A 12,149-nucleotide genomic window follows, 5' to 3' on the forward strand; every position below is an offset into this window, starting at 1 on the left:
TAACACCACCGGTGCTGTTGGTAATAGAGGGGGAGACAGCCTGAACCCAAACAAGGGCCATAGGCGGGAGAGTTGGATTCTACACTTCAAACAGGTTCCGAAGGACAGACTGGCCGAAACTACTGCCACAATAGCCATTCCTATCCAGACAATAGTGAAATGTGAATATATGGAAAGAACTCCTCATCGCAGCCTAGCAGATCTCCTCCACAGGAACTGCTCACAAGTGGCCCACCGATGACTCTAACAGAATGAGCCTTGATATGACCTCCCCCCCCCCCCCCCCCCGAGATGCAGTCCTGCCTGGGCATAACAGAAAGAGATGCAATCTTCTGGCCAACTGGATAACGTCTGTTTGGCAAGGGCAACATCCAGCTTATTCCTAACAAAAGAAATAAAAAGTTGGACGGACTGTTTATGGGTTTCTGTCCACTCTACACAGAAGGCTAAGGCTTGCCTGCTGTCCAAACTTTGCAGTGCTGGTTCACCTTGCTGCAAATGGGGCCTGAGAAAGAATGTTGGCAGGATGATCGACTGGTTAAGATTGAAGTCCATCACCACCTTAGGCAGAAACTTATGGTCATACGCAAGACCACCCTGTCATGATAAAACTTACTGTAAGGTGGATAAATCACTAAGGCCTGTAGCTTGCTGACCACCACCAAAATATGTCCTTCCAGGTCATGTGTGTGCAGCGGCTCAAAAGGAGCTTTTATCAGCTGAGCTAACACCACGATCAGATCCAAGTCACCGCGGGAGGCCTTAGGAGAGGCTTCAAATGAAGCAGGCTCCTCATGAAACATAAAACTTTAGGCTGTACAGAGATAGGCATACCTTGGTGGTATGAGCCAAATGCACAGAGATAAACTGCAACGGAATTGGTCATTAAGCCAGATTCCAATAGATGTAGAAGGTAGTCAAGCAGTTTTTGTGGGGGCAGGAGAACAGATCTAGGGCCTTCTGCTCTCATCACATGGAAAACCTCCTCCACTTCAATCCATAGGACTTTTTAGTGGAAGGCTTTCTAGAAGCCACCAGGATCCGAGACATATCCTCCAAAAATCAAGCGGCTGCAGGATTAACCTCTCAACATCCAGGCTGTGAGCAACAGGGGCTGGAGATTGGGATGACACAGCTTGCCTTGATCTTGCGTGATGAGATCTGGGGAAGTCCCCAGACTGATCGATCTCCAGATCAACAACTTCAGCAGGAGTGGAAACCAGACCTGACTTGGCCAATGAAGTGCTATGAGGATCATAGTGGTAAAGGCTGAGGGGGGACATGATAGAGGTGTTTAAAATCATGAGAGGTCTAGTACAGGTTAATGTGAATCAGTTATTTACTCTTTCGGATAATAGAAAGACTAGAGGGCACTCCTTGAAGTTAGCATGTGGCACATTTAAAACTAATCGGAGAAAGTTCTTTTTTACTCAACGCACAATTAAACTCTGGAATTTGATGCCAGAGGATGTGGTTAGTGCAGTTAGTATAGCTGTGTTTAAAAAAGGATTGGAGAAGTTCTTGGAGGAGAAGTCCATTAACTGCTATTAATTAAGTTGACTTAGAGAATATCCACTGCTATTATTAGCATCAGTAGCATGGGATAGACTTAGTTTTTGGGTACTGGATGGGCCACTGTTGGAAACAGGATGCTGGGCTTGATAGACCTTTGGTCTGACCAAGTATGGCATGTTCTTCTTCTTCTTATGAGGACAGGAGGACTAAGGGAATTGGAGGATATGCATACAGAAGACCATTGTCCCAACAACAGGCATCTGAGGCTGGTTTGCCATCCCACCTGCACAGGGAGCAGAATCAAGGCACTTTTTGTTGCAGGGGGACGTGAATAGATCTATATCCGGGCTCCCCCAGAAGCAGAATATCTGATTTGCTACTCCCTAGTCCAGGGACCATGCATGGGATCTGAAGGCTCGACTTAGACTGTCCATTATCACATTCTCTGTCCTGGCCAGTTACATGGCCCTGAGCACCATCCCATGAGACAGGACCCATGACCAGATCTGGGCCCTGACATAGGAGGTACGATCCCATGCCTCCCTGTTTGTTGACATACCACATGGCTAACTGGTTTTCAGTTTGGTTCAGAACAACTTTGTTGGACAGCCAATCTCTGAAAGTCCATAGTGTGTACCTGATAGCTCAAAGCTCCAGGAAGCTGATTTAACAAGATCGTTCCTGAGTGGACCAGAGGCTCTGGGTGCTGAGCCCATCTATATGAGCTCCCAACCTCAGGATGGCTGCATCTGTGGTTAGGACAGTTTGGGTAGGGAGACCTCTAAAAGAGATCCCCTGTTCCAGATTTGAAAGTACCTGCTACCAAGACAATGAGTCCCAGAGAGACGGGGCCATTTAGGATGCAATCCTAGAGGCTCTGAGTGGCCTGGCACCACTGTGAACTCAGGGTCCATTGGGTCTGCACATATGTAAACGTGCCAAGGGAGTGACATGGACAGTTGCAGCCATATGGCTAACAACTCAACATGTGCCAAGCTCACACCTGCTGGCTCTGTTGGATCTCTGCTGTGATGGTCGTCAAGGCAACTGCCCTCTGGCAAGGCAGGAAGGCCTTTGCCCGAACCATGTCAGGCTGGGCATCTATGAAATCCAATTGAAGTGACAGGTTGAGATGGGACTTTGGGTAATTGAGAATGAACCCTAGTGACTCGAACACCCTGATGGTCAAGTGATTGGACCTGGTGGCCCTCGCCCCAGTTGATCTCTTGACCAGCTGATCATCCAGATATAGGAAGACATGCACTCCCAGCCTGCGGAAGTGCACCACCACCACGGCCGGGCATTTTGTGAAGATGTGTGGGGCTGACGCGAGCCCAAATGGCAACACCCGATACCGGAAGTGCTGTTTCCCCACCACAAATTGGAGATACTTTCTGTGACAGAGAAAGATCTTGATATGAATGTATGCGTCCTTTAGGTCAAGAGAGCATAGCCAGTCCCCTTTTTGCAGAAGGGTGATCAAGGTTCCCAGAGAAACCATCTTAAACTTTTTTCTTCTTAGAAATGTATTCAAGGCCCTTAGGTCTAGGATGGGATAGTGCCCTCCTGTTCTTTTGGGGGGTTTTTTTGTTTGTTATTTTATTTTTATTGAATTTTAACATATTATAAAGAGTACAATATATTAAAAAACCAAGATTTATATATACCTGTGAATTCCAAGTTATATAGAAAACAATGTTCTGTAAATATTGATCATCCATTATAGGTAATTGGAGAAAATTAGAGGAGACCAAGATATTAATGAAGCAGTTAATAAAGAAATTTTAAACACAATAATACATTGCAGTACATTTAACTCCACCTAAACTTTAAATACAAAATCAAATCAGTGGAGGTATTTAGGAGTGAGAATCAAGGTAGGATCGTAGCTGCTCAGGCTGATTAAATACATACTTCGAATATTGATATGTAATGAGACAGACACGGAAATCTTAAGAGAAACTTCACCCCACATTCTATTACCTCTTTCCTCATAGATAAACTTTCTCCTTCTGAGTTGTGTATTCCTGGCTATATCAGGAAAAATTCTGATCTGATGACCATAGAGATTTATATTTTGATAGCGGGAAAAACAATCTAAGAACAGAATCTCTTTCTGTTGAAAAAGCAAACTGTACTATAAGGATAGCCCTTGTCTCAATGGTCATTTCGTAAGATTTTTCTAACAGCTCAGATAGGTTCAAGTTTAAGTCTAATTGCTTTTCCTGCCCTTGATTTTCTTCAGAGGAAGTCCCTGGAATAGAATCCGTGCCCACTTTGTCCTGGTGGTATGGGTTTGACCACTCTGGCCATTAAGAGGGAATAGAGCTCCAGCTACCAGGATGTGCACAGAGGGCAATTTGGCGGGACACCCAATCAATTCAATTGGTACCCTTGATGGATGATGGACAGAACCCACTGATATGAGGTTATACTGGGCCACTGGTTCACAAAGAACCACAACCTGTCCCCAACTGAAGAGTCCATTGTCCCAGGTATGGGAAATTGGCCTATGCTGCCTATGACCCAGTCAAAACCCCATCCCCAGAGTTGACCAAGGAGCTGGCTGGAACTTGGTGGTTCTCTGCTGCCTAGGATGGCTGCAGGAACTTTGATTGTGTGGACGGGAGCAAGAGGGTGGAGGATAATACTTCCTTGGCTCCTGTCTCACTGGCTTCCTAGAAGAGGAGGATGGATCCGGAGTGCTGAAGGAGAGTTGTTGGAGGATTTCATAGTGGTCTCAATATTGGGCCACAGCATCTCTTACCCTATCTCCAAAGAGATTCTCCATCAGCGAGTTGTTCCTGTACCTCTGGACAGAGATCAGAGGCCCACAACCATGTCATTCTACAGGCACGGATTCCTGATGCAGAGACTCTTGATGCCATCTCGAATACATCAAAGGTCACAGGGACCTCATGTTTTTTGCACCAGTGACATGAGGGTGTCCTGCTGCTCTTGAGGCAGCTTTTCAGTCACCTCCTGCACCTGCTTCCAGTTGTCCCACGAGTACCGGCTCATGTAGAGCTAGTAGGCAGCAATGCAGGCAATGAGCATGGCGCCTCAAAATACCTTCCTCCCAAGAGCACCCATTGCTCTACGGTCCTTCCATTGGGGTGCCGAGGAATGAGTTCAAGAGAGCTAGGCCCTCTTGAGAGTGGATTCAACCACCACCGACTGGTGGGGCAGCTGGTGCTTACTGAATCCAGCAGCTTTCTGGATGAGGTAGACCTTGTATGCCTTCTTATTAATGGGAGGCACTGTGAGGGGGTGTTCCCATATCCTCAGCAACAATTCCTTAAGAATCTTGTGAACCAGAACCACCACAATTTCCTTAGGAAGCTCCATGAACTGGAGGATCTCAGGCATTTTGTGCCTGGCTTCCTCCTCCATTAATAATTGAAAAGAGATGGCTTCTACCATCACCCTCACAAATCCTTCAAAGGTTAAGTCCTCAGGCGAAGACTTCCTTCGCTCTTCTGGAGAAGAGTCTGAAGGGAGACACTCCAAGCCCTTGTCAGAGGACTTTGAAACTTCATCCCCCCAGTGATCATGTGGTTCTTCATCCTCACTGAAAACCACAGAGGATGGGTCCCTAGGTTTAAGGGGGGGGGGGGGGGGGAGGAGGGCGGAAGGCCTCAATGTTTCTGCCGGCCTCTGTGGAGCTTCCTCGGAGGAGGAACTGGCAACGACCACTGTATCGGTAGGGGGAGGCCTCTGTGCCCTGCCGGTCCCAGGTGCTGTCCTGGGAACAGATGCCAGCTGGGTTGGTAATGCACCAATGAGCATGTTGAGCTTCTCCAGAAGCGGTACGAGGACAGGCGGCACCAGGTCCTGTGCCATTGGTGCCACAGGAACAAAGCCTTGCAGTGCCCAGTCCACCGCTAGCTGTACTTGGTGCTCCAGCTCCTCCTTGAATGTTGCCAATGCCAACACCGACTGGGAGGAAGGATGAGTGGTCAGATCCTCTTCAGAAACTAGAGGTGAATCGGTGACAGGCATCAGGACCGGTGGAGACTATTGTGGGCCCCGGCACCAATGGAGGATTGGAACATCTTGCTGCGAGGTTGCTTCAGGGTCATCGCTGCAAAGGAGTCTATGCATTCCCATGCCCGGCACCATGCATCAATGGGGACTGGTGCTGATGTTTGTTTGGCTTCCCATGATGCTTGGCCTGGTCCTTCCCCGGTGCAGAGGCAGATGACTAGGAACCTGATGTCCACGGCCTGAAGGAGATAGACGACTGTCGTTCTCCGGTGCCCCATCTGGCAATGGCACTGATAGAACAGATGGTCCCGCCAATGTCGATGGCTCAGTGTCCATCAGTGTGGCTCCTTGATCCTTCGATGCAGATGGCTCAGACTTCTTCTACTTGAAGGGCTGTTTCATCTTGTCGAGTCAAAGTAGACATCCCTTCGGAGTCGTCTGGGTGCATAAGCCGCAACCTCCAACATCATGTGATGACCCCAGGCAGATCTGTGATGGACATAGTACTAGGGCACCGCTGAAAACTGTACATAGCTAAGTCAGACAAAACAAGGGAGGCATGAACCAAAAATAATGGCGGCGGGGCATTGATGGCCGGCGGGCACCGATGCATCGCTGCTGCAGGAAATAGTCTGTGAAAAGAAAGTTACCCGAATCACTGGAAACCCCTACGAGACACTACGGGAAGGCTACAGAGAGGGACCCATTGATGGAACAACAAAAAAATACCCCACGAAACACGAAAAAAAAGAAGAAAAGTTTTCCACAAGGCCAAAAAAGGTCAACGTGAGCTCACTCACACCACGAGGCTTACAGCTTCATGGAAAAGAAGAGACTGGAGAGGAACCCCACGTGGACACGTGGTTGTAGGGCATGCTGGGCATGCTTAGTGTGCCTAGACAAAGTTCTAGAAACTTTGATATAAGTTTTCCGCATTGAGGCTCCATCTGATGATGTCACCTATGTGTGAGGACTACCATCCTACTTGTCCTCAGAGAATTCGCACCAATCTTCAGAGAGAAAAATTGTTCCTTTTGAAAAACTGCTTAAGAAAAAGGACCCATACAACTTTGAACCTGCTTTTCATGTGAGTAAATGTATGGGCGTACTTCTCAAATCTCAAAAAGAATATGCATACCTGCACAACCCTCACCCTCCCCCACCCACAGGAACACCGCCCCTCAACATGGGTAGAATTATGCAAGCATAACTTTACCCACACATGGCAAATTTCAAAACCCATTTCTGCTATTGCCCTCTAATAGCTTTTCATGGCAGTTATTTGGTCTTCTTTTCAACTTTTTCATTTGTGGATATACATGTTATCTATACTTCTAAGGTTTATTTTCCTTCTTAAACAAAGTAGTTGCCTTGACAGAATGAGGCTAGCATACCAGCATGATGACATTAGATTCGAGGGACATTTGATGTCAGATGGCTCCCTCTGCTACTGCTGTTGAGACTTTGCTAAAAAAACAAAAAAACCCAAAAAAACAAAAAACAAATAAGCATCTGGCTAAAGCGCTCCACTCTGAAAAATGCAGTCTTAACTACAATAGCAGGGCAAAGCCCCAGTGCTCTCAGTGACCTGCAAAACAAATGAACTGCCCAGAAGCAAGGCCAGTACACATACTAGGACTCTGCAAGGAAGCACCCAGAGAAATGCTGAATGGAAGAGTATGCCGAAACATTTCTGTACCTGCTCTGTTTAAATTTGTGAACTGCTGCCACCAAAAAGCATTCCTGTGAGTTATTGGATCTGCAGTATATTTTTGCATTACAAAGTTTTTAGATCGCTCCTGATACAAAACAGCACTGGGCAGCACTTGCTCACTAAAATGTGTACAAGCAAGTGCTTACAGCTGATATCAGGAATACATCGAAACACAGAAGAAGAGAACATGACAGCAGTTCATCCACATCTCCTGCTTAGCTTTATAGTCCCTTCCTCTTGCTCAGAGATCCTCTGTGCTTGTCCAATGTATTTTTGAATTTTGATACTGTCTCTCATCTCCATCATCACCACACTTTCTATATAGAAATATTTTCTTTTCTTTTATTACTCCTAAATCTAACCCCTTTCGACCTCATACCCCCCCCCCCCCCCCCGTTACCCTCCTTCCACCCCTGTCTTCCCCCCTTTTTTGACCATGCTCTGTTATCTTCCCATAAATCTGCAGCATTGTATATTCCTCCCGTCCACCCTCATTTATTGATATCAATTCCTGCAAGGTTGTATTTAGTGCTTTTCAAATGTATAATTTCATTGTTATATACAGTCCCCTCAGAGTGTATATTTTGTGATGTTATATAAAGTGCTTATCGGATGGTTCTCCCATCTCTTGTACCTTCTCCTTCAGGTACTGTTCCTATTACATTTTCCATCTGTCTTTCTTTCCCTCCCTTCGCTCGGTCCTCCTCTCTTCTCAGCTTCTCCCCTCCCCGTTTTTTGTATTTTCCTCCTTCTGTTATATTGTAAACCGGCACGATGTACCCTCGAATGTCAGTATAAAAAAAGCTAATAAATAAATAATCCCTCATTCCAGAGCCTCCTTGCTATTAAAGAGGCCCACCTCCTATGTATTTATTCCTTGGAGATATTTAAGAACACCCTTTCTTTCAGGGTATACAGGTTTAGATAGATATTTAAGTCTGCCCCCATATGTTTTATTCTGAAGACTGCTGACCATTTTACTAGCTGCCTTCTGGACAGACTATTTAATTTACCGTATTTTTCGCTCCATAAGACGCACTTTTTTCCCCCCAAAGGTGGGGGGAAAATGTATGTGCGTCTTATGGAGCGAATATAAAAAAAAAAAACAAACAAAAATCTAACACCCCCCGACTCCCCCGACTCCCCCAAGACCTGCCGACTTAATTTCCTACAACCCCCCACCCTCCTGACCCCCCCCCCAAGACCTGACAAATTAATTTCCTGCAACCCCCCACCCTCCTGACCCCCCCCAAGACCTGCCAAACGTCCCTGGTGGTCCAGCGGGGGTCCGGGAATGATCTCCTGGGTGTGGGCCGTCGGCTGCCAGTAAACAAAATGGCGCCGACGGCCCTATGCCCTCACTATGTCACTGAGACCGACCGCTGCTATTGGTCGGTCTCAGTGACATAGTGAGGGCATAGGGCCGTCGGCTGCCAGTAAACAAAATGGCGCCGACGGCCCTATGCCCTCACTATGTCACTGAGACCGACCAATAGCAGCGGTCGGTCTCAGTGACATAGTGAGGGCATAGGGCCGTCGGCGCCATTTTGTTTACTGGCAGCCGACGGCTCACGCCCAGGAGATCGTTCCCGGACCGCTCCTGGAACACCAGGGACGTTTGGCAGGTCTTGGGGGGGTCAGGAGGGTGGGGGGTTGCAGGAAATTAATTCGGCAGGTCTTGGGGGGGGGGTCAGGAGGGTGGGGGGTTGCAGGAAATTAATTCGGCAGGTCTTGGGTGGTCAGGGGGTGGAGGTTGTTAATTTAAAGGGTTGGGATGGGGGGGGGGGGGGGTTTGGGGGTTCCCAGAGAAAGAAAAGTTTTCTGATCTGGGGAGTGGACCGAAATGGCCCTCCCCAGACCCGAAAACAAAATGGGGAGAAAAAAAAAAGCTATGCACTCCCCTAATTTGCTCCATAAGACGCCCAGACGCAGAGCCGGTTTAGCACAATTTTTTTTTTTTAAATTTTCCCCCTCTGAATCCTAGGTGCGTCTTATGGTCAGGTGCGTCTTATGGAGCGAAAAATACGGTATATCCTTTTGAAGGTATGACAATTGAACTCAAATCTGAGATTTAAGGATACATGTTCTATTGACTTGGCTATGTTAATATAATTTGCATAAAACATTTGATAACAGATTCAATTTGACCTCTAACAATAAACTAGGTTATAGTGTTATACAGAAACTAAAAATGCAACCCATCTGTATTGCACATAAGCTTTGAGATGTTGTCATAGAAAACATTTTGTGATGTCACTTTTGATGGTGTTGAATTAGGCTGCCAGATCATCGGAATTTCCTGATTTTTGAGCACTTATGTAACAACTATAAATGATTCTGTAGACGAAACATGTTTGTACTGCTATTCACTACAGATACAAACTTTGTTATGAAAAATATTTGTGACACAGAAAACAACTAGTCCCTGTGTTTTATACTGTATGTAAACATTTGACTATTAATGCACATCCACTTGTTCAGCTGAGCATCTCATTTCTGCTCACATCTGTTACTATTAAATGAATACTACCCATCATGTAATAGAATAACTCAAAACCACATGTGACAAGTAGAAACACTCATCATGCATTACATTTTTCAGTTTACATTTACCTACTGATTTTTTTATATTCTTCAAACAGCTCTCCTCTAATGCTCCCTGGAGAAATCAATTTGGGAAGACTGTCACAAACTATGGGGCCTATGTGCTGTGCATGTTTCCCATCCATAGAAACAAAATGGAAGAAAACCTTTAGTAAATCAGGCCCGTAGACTCTATCAATTAGTTTAAATTGGCTGTGGTGCTACAAATGCTCTCTCTCATACTGCTTGAACCAATTAGATGCCAGCATTTGTTTGCAATGCCATTCATGCCATTATTTCAAACATAAAAGCTTTATGGAATTTCAAGGCAGCTGCTATAGAAGGTCAAAACAAATATTTAATAGAGCTCATGCAAGGCAAGTAGTACTGCATGCCACATGAACAAGTGTGCCCGAAGCATGCTGAATCAAAGCTCAGAAAAGGTCTTCTGCATGGTAGCAAGCACGGTTAACAAGCCACAGGGCTGCTTCAAAAAGACATGCAAAACAAACTGTTTCCCTGTGTCCCTCACCTGGGTGCTCTTTCCAGTGCCTGGATCCCCTGAGACCAGAACAATGTTGCTGCTCTCCAAACTCTCCATAAAGAGGTACTTGACTCTCCACACAGGAAGTTCCTTCCTCTGTTTTAGCAGCTCATAGTAACGGGAGGAAAATGGGAGACCATCATATGGATTCACCTCCAGGTCTCCTTCACAGTCCAGGGCTGCTCCCTCCTCACCCTCCTCATCATCCTCTTCCAATGTTGTATTCAAACCATTGGACCTCAGCGAAGACATGGAGACAGAGTCTGAAGCAGGATCAATGCTGTCAACCTTGGTACCAGCCTCCATACCACCACCGTACTGACAGGTTTACTGGAACATAAAAATCGTTCTCAGGACCTACAAGAGAAAGAGAGAGTTGAGCTATGGTACGTGCTGCATGAGCTCTGGTAAGGAAGATAAGGAGCTTAAAAGCATGCATATCTGACCCAAGAGAGAACACCATGGAAGCTTGTCTGGATGGATGTGTTCACGTGTTTTTAGGACAATCTATCAAATAACAGGAAACCACCATTAAAGGAACAGGAGATTAAGAATGCTGCAGAAGGAACATGTCAGCTTTAGCTTGCAAATAAGTCTTCCATGACTTTCTTTCAAAATGTTTGGCTATAAAGGTTTTAAAAGCTTTTGGTCTGTAAAACTTAAAAAAAGGCACAAACATTCTGCAGAATACAATCTGACAACTGATTTCCCATATCCTGTATAAACCTGCATGTACAAATTAGCCTCTAAATACAGAATAGCAGACTAGTAATCAGATTAAAAAGCGGTATTATGCCATAAGAGTCAGGTGGCATCATGAGAAACCGAGCGCAACAGAAATGCATTTAATAATACCTTTTAAACCTGCATCCTCCTCACCGTCTTCATTTTCAATGCTTTATGGACCCAAGTTCTTTGCATCCACAATAGATACGAAAGCTTAGTTATTCATCATGAACTCCCATTAGAGTATCAACAAGACTATCGTCACTAAAACACAGATTTTTCCACACTTTCTTTCTTCCGTGCCATCCTATCTCCAAGATGGCATGTCTCATTTTGAACAAGCAGCAGTTAACTTATAGCAGTTGATACTGCCATCCCCAGTCAACTAGTGTTGACGACTCCTAGTGCTCATCAGGACAAGTCCAAGCCAGGAATTAAATGTATCCCTAAACTACCAAATCAAGTCAGACTTACAAATGCTGTAAATATTACTAGTGAATTGTTCATGTGCTTCACAATGTGCAGCAGCAGGTGCTTGTTTCTCTAAACGTGTGTGTGTGTGTACGTGTGTGACTGAGCCTTACAGACATATGAAAAAAAATCCTTAAGTGCCACCAGCTTGTCGGCACCCTGATCTGTCAAATTCCTTTCACACAACTCGAATATTAATTTTAACTGATTTTCAGTTTAAATATTCAAAAATTATGTCAAAATATGATTGAAACTGATATTTTTGGCTCGTGTAAAAACAAAATTATAAAAAAAAAAAAAGAGAGAGAAAAAGTCTCTTACTCCTTTCCCCCTCCTCTACAATACACCCCATATTAGGAAAACAGAACAGGCCGGGCTGCTATAGATCCCCACACACAAATTACACGCTAGCTAGAAAATACCGCACTTGCAGAACCTCACCAAATACAGAATAAAGTGGCTATAAAAAAAGTATAAAAACTGAACTGGAAACTGCAACAAGCCAAAATGTATGCAGTGCAACCTGATTGGGTACGAATTGTGGCTTGAAAGCACGGGCGTGAGAGATGACAGACAATGATTTGAAATTCTTTGCCCATGTGGTGGTGA

General features: G+C 45.4%; 1 protein-coding gene across 2 annotated transcripts in view; it reads right to left on the bottom strand.

Moving 5' to 3' along the window:
* The window catches only part of DQX1 (DEAQ-box RNA dependent ATPase 1), a 201,648-nt gene that overhangs the window by 98,462 nt on the left and 91,037 nt on the right, over positions 1 to 12,149 (bottom strand). For both annotated transcript variants that reach the window (XM_029595785.1, XM_029595792.1), the window contains exon 2: positions 10,332 to 10,700. In XM_029595785.1, the coding sequence (XP_029451645.1) occupies positions 10,332 to 10,649 (318 nt within the window). In that variant the 5' untranslated portion in view covers positions 10,650 to 10,700. The remainder of the gene's footprint in view (positions 1 to 10,331; positions 10,701 to 12,149) is intronic.

Source organism: Rhinatrema bivittatum, chromosome 1 (assembly GCF_901001135.1).
Source record: "Rhinatrema bivittatum chromosome 1, aRhiBiv1.1, whole genome shotgun sequence".
NCBI lineage: Eukaryota > Metazoa > Chordata > Amphibia > Gymnophiona > Rhinatrematidae > Rhinatrema > Rhinatrema bivittatum.